The sequence below is a fragment of the Porites lutea genome, chromosome 7 (assembly GCF_958299795.1).
Source record: "Porites lutea chromosome 7, jaPorLute2.1, whole genome shotgun sequence".
NCBI lineage: Eukaryota > Metazoa > Cnidaria > Anthozoa > Scleractinia > Poritidae > Porites > Porites lutea.
Genome location: NC_133207.1, coordinates 972,805 through 988,172, shown reverse-complemented (window position 1 = coordinate 988,172; position 15,368 = coordinate 972,805). Strand labels below are relative to the sequence as shown.

Below are 15,368 nucleotides of genomic sequence, written 5' to 3'. Positions count from 1 at the left end.
TGCCGGTATATGATCATTTAACTTGCACACCATCAAATCTCAACACCCCACGCACTCAAATTAGATTAGTTGTGTCTTTCTTTCGCCAGTGAAGCATTGCTTAACGTAGACGGCGCGATGTTATTTTAAAAAATACCTTGCTATGATCTCTGAATTCTTGGAATGTGGTGGCATGTTCCAGAAATCAATGATGCTTTGTGCTTTATAACCGCCGCGTGTTACTCTCGCTCTTCGCATTATTTATTATTATTATTTTAGAGTAACGTACTGATACATTCCTTAGTTTTTCATTAAGGGAATGCTATACCAGGAGATTTCTCTCGTCTTGGCATAACTACGGTCAACAATTTCTCTCTGTCTTTCCCTTTTTGTGAATGTTCAGTGCATTCTTGAAAAGACAACTTTTGCTAGACATCAGCAGATCTTTATTCTCCCCTTACCGTATTTGGCAGTGTGGAAAGCAAAAGAGGGCATAACTGTCTATCACAGAGTAAGATATAAAAGTTCCCTTTTTCTTGGAACCCTATTTATTTTTAAACGATCACGAGATGCAGCCATTGGATTCATTTTTGAATGGGTCTCTGTTTAGGCGCGGTCAAAGTGTAAATAACATAAATCATAAGCAAAGAATGGCCCAGCTCCTTGAAAATGTAACATGATGTTTTTAATGCATAATGAGGAGGCGGTATTAATATCTGAAGAGGGCAAAGACTCTTGGGCGGGGTGGGGGTTTGAATCAGGCAAGATAAAGTTATTTAGGGATTGATAAAAAACGCAGGCGGCTGGAATCTCAATGAGCCTTTCAGGGAGCTGTGTGGTTAGTTAAAATCCCAACATCAGTGGCATAAAAAAGTATGATGAACCATCTTAAATGATGCTGTTTTCATAAAGCATTATTTCTATGCGGTACTTGAAAAAGATAAGACATTTTAAATTGGACTTAATAAACTCCCTTTCCTGTTATACGTCCCACACAATGGAGGAAATTAATAAACAGGAAAAACTCAGTGCGCGATCAAATAATTTTGCGGCGTGATGCTTCAAGCTGCGCAAATATTTGATTAGGAAAAATCGTGTCAATTATTTTCAGAAAGACGCGTAAGCTCAAAAGGAACTCAAAGTTTCCCTTATGATTCAGAGAAAAAAAACACCTGAAATGAACACTGTGCTTGTTAGCTTTTCTCTCTAGCAAAAGTTCTTATTAATCCCATAATGGGTCAAGGTAACCTGGTTGAGACAGGCGGGGTTGATCATTAAACACACCGGCTTAACCTGATGAGAAATTCGTTGATGAATGAGAGAGGGATATCCGGAATTTCACCTTCTTTTCTCACAATTCCTGACAATTCCCTATTTCTTTAGTAGTGAAATAAACTTGGGATACACCCCTAGGCTTTGGGGTTGTTCGCATTCACTTGCAATGTCTGTTGATCTGTAGCTTGGAAATGCCTGAAAAGAGCTTCACTAAAGCGGCCCAAGACCGAAGGAAGGCGTTTCCTAACCAAGCTAAGAGAATTCTAGTTCTAATTCCACTTAGCGGATAGACACCCCATAGACACATCCTAATAATCAACAGCAATCAATTAATGAAGTGGTTTTTCAAGCGACAAGATTGGGCAGATGCTCTGGCTTCTCTGTCATCTTCAACTTTCTTCACCACAGTTTATTTGAACAAAAACCTGTAACTTACATTTACAACCCTATATCATGTATGGACATTTTAATTATGTTGGGCTTTAACTTTAAATATATTTTATCACGCGATCGATTGTCGTGTCGATGTACAACATAAAAGAACCAATATCATGGTTTTTATTATTATAATTAAATTGTTATAAACTATAGATGGTCATGCAAATGCATGTACGCAATCAAATCATTGCCAAGCAATGGTTAGTATGCACTTTGACTTTCCGTCAGAAATTTAATCATCAACGCCTCCGATTAAATGGATAATCATTGAATCAATGGATAACTACAACTATTCGCCTCTAATATTTAAAGAAATTGCTGAATTCCTCCCTAAGGTGATATTCACAATACTATGATAAGTGAGCGAGTATTTTTAACATCGACATTCCTAACGAGTAACGTCAATTGAATTTACAATGGCAGCGACATTCCCGCTTAAAATACTGACAACATGTAACTTGATAAGTAAATAAAGTAATTTCCCACAAGTCCGACATGATACTGGCAAACTTACAACATTGAATTTCGTGGTTTTCCCGGAATTGCGCACGGCATACTATTTTACAACATACAATTAATGTACCCTGGTAATATAAATTACATTAAATTCACTGAACTAAAACGCGTTGTATTCAATACTTTTCACCTCTAAAACCGCACCTTTGATGGCTCAAGGAGAAAGCATTGTCCTATCTTTTGCGTCTGTGGATCGCGTCACTATGGTTTATGTAACTGAGCAGTGCAATGCCTTCGACTAGGCTGTAAATTTTTATAAAAGTCTTACCGAATTTTACTTAACTGAAACTCTTTTGCCTTCTCTGTTTTTGATCGCGTCTTTAAGTGAAAGTATATAATTAATATCTTCCAGTTTCTATGAAATTAATGGGCAGATCCAGTAATGCATGATACACTGAGCGCGACCCTCGCCTGCAGCAAACACAGTTGAAACCCCTCTGCACTCGCAGGCGTAATGTCTTACTTTCTGATCATTCTGCTCAGTTATTAAATTATATTCCGAAGTTCCAATCGTCGAACAAGTAACCCCCATCATTCTGTATCCTTTTGGCTCAGTAACGATCACGTTTTGTCCATTGCCATAACTGTCTGCTGTAAACGAGACACTCGTTTTCTTCACATAGCGACACAATGTCATATTTCCTGAGCCGGTCTTGCCTGGTTTTCCATCTGAACCATCGTCGCCTTTTGGACCTGGTGGCCCAGGAATCCCTGGTGGACCTCGTGGTCCAATGAGCCCGCTGACGTTAAAATCCGTGTTGTTAGAGACGAATACTCGCTGAGTTGCTATTCTTTCCAGCTCTGCGATCTTGTTCGTGTGTTCCAAATCGCGTCTCTGAAGTTGCGAGATCATGTCGTCTTTCCCTCTAACTGCCACACTCAATCTGCTCACGTTTTCTCTCAATTCTTTGATAATTTGCCACAATTCTTGCGTTGATCCAGAAGCTTCGGAATTCGAGGAAGAAGCAGGCACAATTTCCTTCTTGCAATCGTGGCACGAAGGAAGAGATAGCATTCCTAAGGTTATCATAACCACCAATGCCAAAGCTGCCAAACCGACGAAAAACCCAACAAAAGCTAGGATTTTAAAGAGGGTAGAACAACGATCTCTGTGGTATCCATCGGAGGAGTAAGACTCGTCTGTGAAGGTTCTTTTGCGCCCTTTTGTCCCAACAGGTTCATAGGTTTCGTTGATCTTCTTTCTTGGTCTTTTGTTGCTCGATTTGCTCGGTTCGGGGATGGGTCTTCCTCGACTCGTACTGATCTGCGCTTTCAGTCTGACAGGGTCTTCATAATGGTGGGTGTCGTCAGTGATGACTTTTCCGTTCATATTTTCGTAAGATGAGTGATGCCGAAGTGGCATTCTCGCTTGAAATTCTGGATCGTGATCATCGTCCATCGCAAAAACGCTATCAGGAGGCGTAAATGCTCTGTTTGGGAACAGTTCTGATCGAGAATTTACACTGGCCATTACCAATAAGTGCTTACAACGTGTTACAGTCTTGTAACTAAAACTTAAATTACGATGGACAATGTTATACTCAACTGTTGGACTTGTGCACTATGACGAAGCAAAAGGATAATTCAGTGTGAGCGTTCTTCTCGAGAGGATAGATGATGTTTACGGTAATTTGAGATGGGTAAATGCGTAGTGGTTTAACTCATCCGGCCCCACCGAGATGAGGATCGTGAGGTGTAGTATACCTTAGCGGTATGTAATCGACTGATCAGAGACCACGCGGTCGATCGAAGCGTTGTGATATTTATGATTTGTGTGAGTGCTAAGGTCACGCTCTAAAGCTTTCCCATTCATACGCCACAATAGGCCTACAGTACGAGGAATTTAAAGACCGTCCTTTCAATTTCGTCAACAAAACTTCCGGAGTGGTTTTGTTCATTTTCCCGCCATTTTTCATCTTTGCATCTAATTATGGTCAATTATTAAAGTATGCAAATCGTCCCATGCATCCTAAAAAGAGAAATCGAAACTGGCAAATTTCCAGCTAAAGTAGACATGCATAAGGTCACTAATGATCTCTGATCTGTCAGTCGAACCGACCAAAGTCCGGGACCCTTGATGGCGTGACAAACCTCCCTGTAATTACCAACCCTTCGGGCGCATTTTTAAGCACATTGCTACATAAATCGTGTCGTGGAATGTCTCTGCTTTAACGCAGACCATAAACTCCTTCATTTATTTAATACTTGACGTTCATCCAAGCTTGAAAAGTAATTGTAATATCGTACGATTTATGAGCACAAGCATTTGTCGTATACCAATCAAGAAGGATTCACTTAACAATAGGCTGTTAATACGACGGAGCCGAGGGATTCTACACCGGTTATGAAGGACGATTAGAAACCCGCAATCGCTCAGACGGGGGCAAAATGGCAAGAAAATCATTTGGCTTTCAGCATGAGGGAAACACAGAAACAAGAGGAGTGCAAGTTGAGACAAAACAACCAAAATTGACAAAGGCTTCGTCACAAAACACCGCGAGAATACACTCAGCAATTGAAAATGGCAAGCAAACGTTGTTGCCATGCGAGACCCAAGGGCAGAATCTCTTCAAGTTTGAACATAACGGTCGCGATGGACCTCTTTTAGTTTTTGTCCAAGAAGCTTTGCATTCCTTCAACAAGTTTGGACGATACAAGGTGATTGCGGCTTTAAAGCCTGCGGATAGTCTTCGCAATCAGTTGTTCTTTGCAAAAGAAATAACAAAAACAAACAAAGAAGTGTTAACAGAAAGTGGAAATTCACACATTGATGTTAAGCACATTTCTAGCTCAACAGTCACAAAAGAAACACCTGTTCAAATGGATAATAGTGGATTTATCGACAGAAGTGGAAATCTCTATCGTGGGAGCAAAAAGGCAGCGAAGACTCGTCAAACGAACCCGGACTCATTTGAACAGTTGATCGAAAGGTATAAGTCTAGGAGAGTTATGTACAAAGACCTTATGGGAACTCGGGAACACTTTGAAGTGCTGGACAAGCTAGATGGCTTGTACAGGCAACGAAAACAGGAGAGATTAAAGCTTCAGGAACAGTTTAGCAATCTTGGTGCAATAAGAACCGAAATAAATATCTCAACGGGTTTAAGAGACCATGTAAAAGACTTAGAAGATACGAGTAAAGAAGCTAAAGATTCGGTTAAGCTTCCCAGGATTAGAGTGTCCACAGTAGCGGAGATCCACAAGAGAGATTCGCGACGGCAGATCGACAAAAAACGTTTAGTGGTCCCCAAAGAAAAACGTACCGGGACTATGAAGTTAAGTAAATTTGAGGGCCGTACGAGCGACGGACAAGACTCTTCAAGTTACGAAACAATCACGGTTACTTTGCCCAAACTGACCAATCCAAGCTATGGAAAGTCTGTCAAAAAAACTCATTAGCACAGCAATAAGAACGTGCTCATCTAAGTGTTAAATCTGTGATCGAAGTCACAAATCTCTAAGTAAGAACTCAGAAAGAACTTTTAAGTTCTTTTTCCTTCTCGTGCGTGAAATGTTTAAATCTGTTAAACTTAATAAACTCAGTAAAAGATTAGAAGTATGCCTAAGCACAACAAGAACTAAAGTCTTAAAATAGCTTTACAGCTATTCCGGTAATCACTGACAATGAAAACAACTCCCGGATACCATAGTTATTGACTTTTCAAAGGAGATTTAACGATTTGTGTGTCCCTAAAATTCTAGAAGCAACATCAGATCGCTGTATGGGGGTTAGAAGTTCTGCCAAAATCGACAAAGGATTCCTTTATCACTAATCACAGAGAGAACAATAAACAGATTTATTTGTTTATATGGTAATTACGGTATGCTGCAACTAAAACGGCTCCTGCGGCAAATTGCTTGGGTAATATAGAAAAAAAAATGCAATATTCATTTCATAAAACAGAGTAAAAGATGTGAAAAAATCAAAGAAATTTGACGTTAATAAAATATTGATACATAAATGGTACCTTTGTAACCGAGAAAGTTAATTTTATTTTATGAATTATCGAAAGACAGTACCGCAGCCAAATTCTTTTTGTATTTTGCGGAATTACTTAACAAGTGGTCTGGAAAGCAGTCCAAGAACTGTCAGGATGCAAGACCTTTCAAATAACTCCCACTAAATTTGTTCAAAAAGTTTTATACCCTGTGAACACGAACAAGAGAGAACTTTGTTTAACTGCAGAATAAATGTAAAGTGAAAATCAGAATTCAATTAAATCTTGATTTCTCAACCAGCGGAATTTTGCTTGATAAGTGATTCAACGATGTTTTCCTTCCTTGTTCAAATCAAGGAAATTCGCTAATTTAATCTGCAAAACAAAAGACTGAAGTGAATTTTTCGTAAAAAAACAAGCAGATTCTAGATAAAACGGTCTTAGTACAATAAAATGTCGAAAGTCTGCAAATTGTCGCTTCGGTCTGTCGAATTTATACTCACAAATAACCACTTGTCAAGAAATATGTGTTGTTCGTGCACATCCAATTTAATGCGGTTGGATTATAGTTTTAAGTCTGAAAACAGCTGACGAAAAGACCTTGTCTGGCTACCCCAGCGGGGTTTCTAGGTCTTTGCAAAGCTCTCCACTGCTAACAAATGAGCTCATTTCAACGCACTTTGCAACATTTTCTTGATCGTGCTGGTGAGCATGTGAATTTAATTGTCTCCAATTACGTCATACACGTTCTTTCCTCTCGCATTCACGTACTGCCGATTGATTTCTGCGGAAATTTTTTGGTGTTTTTGCCTGTTTCTTAAAACATTTTAAGTGTGAAAAAGTCTTTTCCTGTTTTCCGCATCTGACTACATGTACTTGTGCTAATTTACTCCCAGTAAATCAACTGGAAAAACAACATTTTGTATACAATGTGGCAGCATTTCCTAACTTTAACAGCGAACAACAGACGAACAACCGTCTTCGAGAGACTAAGGTACAAACGAGTTTTTAAAGTTTGGTGTACCTTCGATACCCATTGTCCAAAACTAATAAAGTTATAAAAAATGGTTCCTTTTTTTACTTTTTTTGGCACAAATCCATTTACGACATCGGATCCACGCCTTGGTTCTTGGTTATGGTGGCCAGCAGGCGATAAAGAGACCTCGAGTCCTTCTAGTACTTCCCCTAACACAGCAAAAATCTTACTGTGCAAACTCAGTTCCTGAGCTTCTATGGAAGTATATTCTCTATAAATCTTTAGATTTCTGATGAGGAAGTTTCTTGATTCCTTTCTTTCAATCGAAGAGTTCGATTTTTACAAGAACGTTCCACATAAACACAAAAAGTCGTATACAACACCTCAAAACTCGCAAAGACACAGATTACCGCATTAAGAAAAAAAGCACTGAATTTCTGCACTGACTGGAAATTTTGCACGACTATTTCATCAACATACGAGCACGATAGGCACATTTCGCAATCAATATAAACAAATAAAATTTCCCAATCTGCATCAACATACGGATTATTTTCTCTTTTCAAGCAAAGCTGCATGCAAAGCAGTGGAATCTGAGTACCCGAAAGTTGTCAAATGTCCATTAGCTTTGTGACCACTTGTTAACTTATTTGAGTATAAACCAACCAAATGAAACACGCCACTAAAACCATCGGACATATGCCAGGAGTCTTATAGAGTTGATGAAATGAAAAACAAAATTCATTGAAATGAAAAAAGTCATCAGCCAAACGGCACGAAGCAGAAACACCATTCACAATTCCATAACAATGAAAACCCACAAAGAATGAAGCAATGGAACAAATACAAAGTTTGGTCGATTGCCTTTTTTAAGTCGACGTGAAAATAAGGTTTTTAGTTGTCAACAATAAACGCGGTACAAATTTCGTAAAATATAAACGGGTGCAGAAGGTCAGTGAAGGTCTTATTCACCAACGCAGAAACTTGGGGAACTGGGAACAAGCTATTTTCTTCTTTTGATCACCAGAGTTCACCAGAGAGAGTTTTCCCGACAGTTTTATTCATTCACGTGGTTTTTGAACTGGTTTTTGAGGAAACTATTGACCAATCACCGCCCATGTTGGTAATCTAAAACGATTCGAGAACCTTAAGCGCCAAACCTTGTGGAATGTTAAGAACGTTTTTGTTTTGTGTTAGTTGGGTTTTCATCTGGTGCTTGGAACAATAGTAATGAGCAGCATAGTAATGAGCAGCCAAAATGGTGTGAATGAAAATAAAGTATAGTGTGTACTAATATATATGACATCGAATGCGTAGGCTTCACTTATAGATTTGGCTGGCTATAATGAGGGGTGTTATAGCAGCTTAAGATGTGCTCACAGGTGTATAAAAGGAACCGCTTTCAAAAGATTAAGGACCGTGACGCTTTTACGGTTTTAGACCGTAGAAACGAACGTATTATCAGGCAAGTATCAGCAATTATCGAACCCGGAACTACAACCTGATATCTTTCATACTCCTCTACTGAAATACATTCAGAGGTTAATAACATAACCTAAATTCGAATTGAACAACAAAGTGTCTATGCGGTATTCAACTTCTATCACGTTCTATCTTTAAAAGTTTCAAGAAACGAAAGGAAAAGGCTTTAAAATGCGCGTGACTGTTTAATTCTGCGGTTTGTCATCTTATACATTTGGCGACTGTAAGGTGCCCACTAAAATCACAGCCCGGGGCGGATGCGTCAGTTTAACACGTACACGAACACAAACAAAATACTTATGAATATCTACTTAACAATGCTTATCCAGTCACTAAACAGGGGCACCCAACGACGGTTTCCTCCAAAATATGTTGAAAACACTTTTTAGGCTATCCAGAGTGTTTTTAGATCTCTAGAAATGCATTCTAGGCAGCACTACAAAATTTTTATCTCTTCGGTCATCCTAGGGGATCTTGAGTCTTTTCGAAATTACAAGGGCTTCAGTATAATTTTTCCGAAAATTTTAGGTGCAATTTAACGCTTTACGAAAAAGAAAATTTTTGTGATTCCTCTCTCCATCACATTTTAGAATCTGAAAATTTTAGGTTTTTTTTTTCTACAAAAAATAGCGTAAACTGGTTAGTAAAATATGAAAAATTAAACTTCAGAAAATTGTAGGGAATTTATTAGATAAGCTTCGAAAATTGTACATGAATGGAACGTTCATCTAGAAATTTTTAGCCGTCCTCAAGCAAAAGGAAATTCTAGACAATGTTTGCTTCTCCGAACAGATATTATACAGAAAACAGTCGTTGGGTGCCCCTGACTAAAATTACTAAGAGACATACGCTGTTTTCGTTAAATGAACTGTAAACTGAAAAACAGTATTGTTACGTTTTAGCCAATCACAGCTCAGACGAACTAACAGACGAAATTAGCTTGACTAACTCACAGTGTTGAAGGAGTATCAGAACTAGAGAAATAATATTCTAAATTGGGAATTTTTTTTTTTTTTGCATATTTTTGGAGTAATTTCTTTTACTTCTGTTTCTCTCCCTCCCTCCATTTTTAAAACCAAGCTAACCTGCGATCAGGCGGTCCTTCATCCCTTTTTGTTTGAGAGACGCCTGATCAAAGGTTAAAACAAAGACGGAGTTCCCCTCTGAATAGTTTTTGATGATTTTTTTTTCTGTTTTAATTTCTTCATGATCTCTCTTAATTTTCAAAGTTTCCACTTGTGTCAGGCAGTCATCACTTGTTTCCTCACGCTTACCAATTTGATTTTTAAATTTCAAAACTAAGTTAAAGGTTTGGTTTTTATAGTGCTACTTATGGCCTCTGTTACTAGCTCTGTCAGCAGAACACTAATTTTTTTTACACTGAGGCTTTTAAACGTTCTGACTTAAAATTGCTCCAAAGTTTGGATAATTTTTTGTCAATGGTACTTTCATTTTCACAATGGAATTTTTAATTTCTTTTTTAAATAGAGATTCATCAAATGCTATCCTTGTTTCCTCTTTAAATTCTTTTGAAGCAAACTGGAACTTTCGGCCCACACAAAGCACAGGAAAGATTCATGGGACAAGGGTGTACAATGCACATCCACTATGAAGGGATGGAAAAGACCCAGGCATAGAATACGACATGCACTACGTTAAGGTTTCAATTAAAATATTAAGATATTTTAGCTTTCTATGTGCTAAAACAATTTATGTTCAAGTTTCCTTTCTTTACAAGTTTCCTAATTGACTGGCACAAGCCGAAGTTATATCAACTTATTTTAGTATTTCACTGTTATTACTTCAGTGTACAAATTTTTACAATTTTATTAAGAGGAACTACCAAAAGTTTCCGATTCTTTTTATATGTAGTGTAAAATTAAGTGGCAAATAAAAGATTGAATTTTGGGAGTGAAGAAAACCCTACACTATAGAAAATTAAGACTTGTGAGAAACAGTACTGTAGCGTTAGGTGACTACCCATGGGTACCCCTCTAAGTAAATATTGCACCATATGTCACATGATTTACAATAGTTACTTAGAGGAGTACCCATGGGTAATTGCCTGACTCTACAGTACTATTCAACTTTTCCACAAATGTGCCAACTGAAAGCACATAATTCAGGGTCTGGGAGGGTATTTTCGGGATCCAGGATTTGACCAAAATACGGTGTGGGATTCAAGAAAACTCAAAATATCTTGAGGGGAAAGGGATTTGACTGCTACTTGGAAAGAGGGATACACCGGAATTTGGGCACAGGATGCGGGATTTTCTTGTCTGTTTGTCGGGAATTCGTGATATTGTACATTCTAACAGCTAATGCAAAACAACCAGGCGAGCGTACAGCAGTGTCTACTATCAAAGCAAATTATTTAAACAGTCAAGTAATCAACAGATGAGCAGACAGAAGATCAAAACCCACTGTTTAAACTGGATGCCAGGAAAGTGCACCTGGTACCTTAAAAGTTGCATAAATTCAAAATATCAATTGCAAGGGCCAAGCTACATCTTCCATTAATAAGCTTTTGCTGCAATCAGTCTTTTTCTAACTTACTTATTTTGGAAACTAAAAAATGGGATTTGGGGAAAAGATGAAAAAAGTGTGGGATGTGGGATTTTCATGAAAAGGAGCGGGAATGCGGAATCAGGATCCCACCTACCTAGCCTCCCACGCAGGCGTTTTTAGGGGAGCTCGTTTTTCATCCCTTCCCACAAACGCCTGCCCAACCGAAGAAACATTCCTTTCCCAAGCTTAACCAATCACATTGTACTTTCTAAATTCTGGAAAGTTGACCTTGATTGCAAGGTAATCTGATAATTACTCGATCTGCATTAAACACTGGGAAAGCTTTCTGACCTCCAATAAATGTTAGATTCAGAGCAGCAAAAATAAGATTTAGTCAAACTTTGGAATACTCCATGCACTGCATAATCTTAGCAAAGGAAAGAAAAGAAGGGAAACAGTAAGTCTAGGGTCACGTTCAGTCGTGTTTAGCCTGTCAACACTTTATTGCACAATAATTGTTGATTGGTCACTTACCACGCAAATAAAACAATGGGAAAGGAATGTTGTTTCCGGCTGAGCAGGCATTTGTGGGGAGGGATGAAAAATGAGCTCCCCTAAAAACGCCTGCGTGGGAGGCTACCACCAACCAGACACTGATAATAATTGTATACCCCTACTAATAACCTCCCCCAGAACTGGGGTAAGTTCATGCAGTGGTAATTCTCCTGGATCCAGTCCCTTAAAGAACTTTATACTGACTTGATGTTTTTATTTATTTCATCACTAGCAACCTGAACAATCTATCCTTATGAAGTCTACCTCAATGTCAACAGTCTTTTTGCGATGAAACTTGTAGCTGGCTGCCAAATTAAATCTCAGTTCAGCTAATACTTCCATATTCACTCCCCATTCTGATGCTTTCTTCTTGATGTATTCTCTTGTTGCTGTCTTGTGAAGAGAATACACAGCTGTTCTGGTCATACTGATTGCTTTTTGTAAGAAATTCAGATCAATCCCTAGAGAAGAAGACACTAAAAGTCTTAAACATGACTTTCTCACAAAGAATTAATATCATGGCCTTTGACAGTCACTTTGTCATTTATTGCAACATTTAAACCATGTCTTGCTGGTCTTCACCATTTAATTTTAATCAAATTAAATGGAACATCCTCAAGTTAAACTCAGGGGAGTTAGCTGACTCCAGCCCTTCATTGAGCATGTGATTAAGCTCTCCCAAGGTTTTATGGAATATTGTGAGAAAATAGAGAGCTTGACTTCAGGAATGTTGGCCCCCCTCCCCACCACCCCCACCTGAAATCCAACACCTGTCCATGACCATTATTCTGATGTCTTATTCCCTAGAAGAAGATCCTAAAAACAACCCTTTTGCCAAGGTTACCTTTATTGTTCTTTGTGCCAAACGGTGGATTCATTATAATCGTGTCAAACGCTTTGCTCCATCTGTCACACGGTGAAAATTCTTGTACATCACACTGAATCAACTCGCATGTTCGAAGCTCAAATTCAACGCAGTTTTTTGACGCGATTTCCAAAGCATCGCTGTCTACATCGAAACCAAAAGTCATAGCACTGCCAAGCATACAAGAACCGATGCTTAAAACTCCGCAACCACAGCCTAAATCACCCACAAGCTTGCCTTCGATGTCACCAAAAGTATTGTCGATTGTGTACAACATATGGGCCGCAATGTGCGGTGTTGTGGGGTACTGTTCAAGATCAACCTTTGGATTTTCGAAGACATCAACCTGTTGAAGATATCCCTCTAGTTCTTTAAGTCTCATTCTGTCAAATTTTACTCGAAGACATCTGTCTCTTTCATTGACGCAAATCGGGACTTCTTTTCCGTCAGGCGTTCTTCACCACGATAGCTTAGCTGCCTTTCCTCGGTGCTTAGTAGCCGTGCCGGGTAACATGATGGATGAAGTCGGTGAAACGTCAGATGATAGCTTTAGAGTGAAAGAAAGAACAACTTTTCCTTGTCAAACTGGTTGGGTTACGTTTGACGAACCAGTCAAGGAGTCAAGAGTGATTGAATGTCCCACTGAAGAAAAGCCTTCAGAAGAAAATGGGCGATATCTTTCACTTTTGGGTAAGTTTGATATTGAAGCGTACATGGTCATGATCAGTTCAACAATGTCATTAAAGGATTATTTTTTGGTTATCAAACTTTAAATATAGAAAGCCACATAATTTGTCAACCTCTTGCAAAATATTTGGAATTTTTTATCAGATTCCTTCTGGCACTTGACTTCTTCCCCATAAACAGAAGCACCCTTCCCCTTTGCCACACCCCTCCCCACCCCCCACCTACCGGACTGCAAGCAGTTCATTTTCAATCAGTCGAGTTGAGGCTCTGGCCGTTTTTTTGCTGCTCAATCTGCCCACTTGTGTGACCATTACAGTACTGTCAACTTTCCCGGATAATCCAGGAGACTCCAGATTTTTGACCGTATCTCCCAGTCTCCAGATTAGAGTATGAAATCTCCTGGATAATTGCTGAAGTTTGCTATTTCTTCAGTGGACTCGAGTTTCCGACAATAAAGTGTCAACTATTTTGTGTTGTGTGGGCTATTCAAATGTTGACATCAATCATTTCCTCCGGTATGCCATAATGTCATGTAACAATGCGATTGGTCTCTTGTGGGAAGTAAACAAATCAGGTCGAATAATACAGTGCCAACAACATCTTTTTTGTGCATTTTGTGTTATCGCAAATTCGTGACGATCGGAGTGAAAGAGTATTTTTTCACAAATGACATCATGTGCCATGCATTATGATGTCATCTATCATCCCTCAATATTTGAAGACGCTGGGGGTTGACAGCCCTGCACTATGGGGGGCTGTCAACCCCCGACATCTTCAGATATTGAGAATTGATAGGGAAGGGATGGTAGATGATGTCATGACACACAGCACATGACGTCATTTCTGAAAAAATACTCGTTAACTCCGATCATCACAAATTTGCCATGACATGAAATATGTAAAAAAACGCTGTTGATAACATTGTAACATTTGATCTGATTGGTTTACTTCTCACCAATCACATTATTGCCCAAGCTTATATCACATTATTATTAAACGTCGTATATTATTTATATTAAACGTCTGATATACTGTTAACAATAAAATAGCTCAAACAACACAAAATATTTGAAACTTCATTGCTGGAAAGTCAAGTCTACAGGAAATGGCAAACTTTGACAATTATCCGGGAGGTTTCAGACTCTAATCTGGAGACCGGGAGATATGGTCCAAAATCTGGAGTCTCCCAGATTATCTGGGAGAGTTGACTGAACTGACTATGAGAGACTGTTCGCAGTCTATCACTTTGGTTCCTGACTCATACTAATGGGAAGTGAATTGGTAAAAAATCCAGAGATATGGACTAAAATAGAGTTTACTGCCCTTTTCACAAACATTCGAATTCTGAAGTTCAAAAGCCAACTGAAGATTGCATTTTTCGCTGCTCTCAATCATCTTAACGGACCTCTTAGGAAACAAAACTTTACTTTAAGGGGTTCAAACGGTAATGGTTTGTGATTTGTGATTGGTGGATTTCGATCCGTTTTGTGTGTTTCTGTGTTTCAAGGTTCGTTGCTTGTGATCATAATTATGATTGACGGCAGCGAAAAACGCAATTGTGAAGGCTCCTTTTGAACTTTAGAGTTCGCATGTTTGTGAAAAGTGCAGTAAAATTGGCTGGTAAATTTAAATGAAAACGTTGTCTCTCTACCCACCTTGGAAAACACAATAAAAGTGTTTCTTTATTTCAGAGAAGGAATTACAGAGACTGCAGGAAAAGAAAAGAAAGCCTTTATCCTCAAAAGACATGATAAAGACATTACAAGAAGCCAAGGAAAGTCACATGAAGGAACTCATGGACAACAGTGAACCAACAGGGTCTTTTGTTATAGTTGAGAGTGAAATGAAGGGAAATTCTTGCTGTTTCCCTATGTACAGAGCTTTGTTTCCCAAACAGCCCATAAACAATGAAGAACTTGAATGCTTAGTTGAAGATGATGATCAGCAGAACAGATAACAGAATAATACTCCCTTAGCGCCCATTGGATATTCCTTAAGAAAGTTTTAATAATTTTCTAGTTACTGCATTCAATAACTTGCAATTAACCTGCTCCAGGCTTCAAGATAGTAGGGCAATGGATCAAAAAAAGTGCAAAAAAATGTTTGACAGCCTTTTCGCTGCGTGTGCGCTTTTTTTGCTGCTTGCTTG

At 38.7% G+C, this 15,368-nt stretch overlaps 4 protein-coding genes across 4 annotated transcripts; 2 read left to right on the top strand and 2 right to left on the bottom strand.

Moving 5' to 3' along the window:
* Positions 1-1,642: 1,642 nt before the first annotated feature.
* Positions 1,643-3,981, bottom strand: LOC140942841 (uncharacterized). The gene has a single exon (XM_073391855.1). The coding sequence runs from the start codon at positions 3,677-3,679 to the stop codon at positions 2,564-2,566; it is 1,116 nt and encodes a 371-aa protein (XP_073247956.1). The 5' UTR covers positions 3,680-3,981; the 3' UTR covers positions 1,643-2,563.
* A 461-nt stretch (positions 3,982-4,442) lies between these two features.
* Positions 4,443-5,690, top strand: LOC140943533 (uncharacterized). Its single transcript, XM_073392620.1, has one exon. The coding sequence runs from the start codon at positions 4,597-4,599 to the stop codon at positions 5,605-5,607; it is 1,011 nt and encodes a 336-aa protein (XP_073248721.1). The 5' UTR covers positions 4,443-4,596; the 3' UTR covers positions 5,608-5,690.
* A 6,179-nt stretch (positions 5,691-11,869) lies between these two features.
* On the bottom strand, positions 11,870-12,998 carry LOC140943722 (rRNA N(6)-adenosine-methyltransferase METTL5-like). The gene is made up of 2 exons (XM_073392834.1): positions 12,512-12,998; positions 11,870-12,128 (listed from the first exon to the last, which is right to left on the bottom strand). The coding sequence occupies exons 1-2, from the start codon at positions 12,912-12,914 to the stop codon at positions 11,896-11,898; spliced, it is 636 nt and encodes a 211-aa protein (XP_073248935.1). The 5' UTR covers positions 12,915-12,998; the 3' UTR covers positions 11,870-11,895.
* Positions 12,999-13,042: 44 nt separating this feature from the next.
* LOC140944059 (uncharacterized) lies at positions 13,043-15,201 on the top strand. The gene is made up of 2 exons (XM_073393169.1): positions 13,043-13,222; positions 14,911-15,201. The coding sequence occupies exons 1-2, from the start codon at positions 13,045-13,047 to the stop codon at positions 15,174-15,176; spliced, it is 444 nt and encodes a 147-aa protein (XP_073249270.1). The 5' UTR covers positions 13,043-13,044; the 3' UTR covers positions 15,177-15,201.
* The last annotated feature ends 167 nt before the right edge of the window (positions 15,202-15,368 follow it).

Coding starts and splice junctions, on each gene's coding strand:
- LOC140942841 (XM_073391855.1), bottom strand. CDS start 3,679: ATGGCCAGTGTAAATTCTCGATCAGAACTGTTCCCAAACAGAGCATTT.
- LOC140943533 (XM_073392620.1), top strand. CDS start 4,597: ATGGCAAGAAAATCATTTGGCTTTCAGCATGAGGGAAACACAGAAACA.
- LOC140943722 (XM_073392834.1), bottom strand. CDS start 12,914: ATGAGACTTAAAGAACTAGAGGGATATCTTCAACAGGTTGATGTCTTC. Junction 12,129..12,511: donor TGGCACAAAGAACAATAAAG/GTAACCTTGGCA, acceptor CTTCTTCTCTAG/GGATTGATCTGAATTTCTTA.
- LOC140944059 (XM_073393169.1), top strand. CDS start 13,045: ATGATGGATGAAGTCGGTGAAACGTCAGATGATAGCTTTAGAGTGAAA. Junction 13,223..14,910: donor GCGATATCTTTCACTTTTGG/GTAAGTTTGATA, acceptor TCTTTATTTCAG/AGAAGGAATTACAGAGACTG.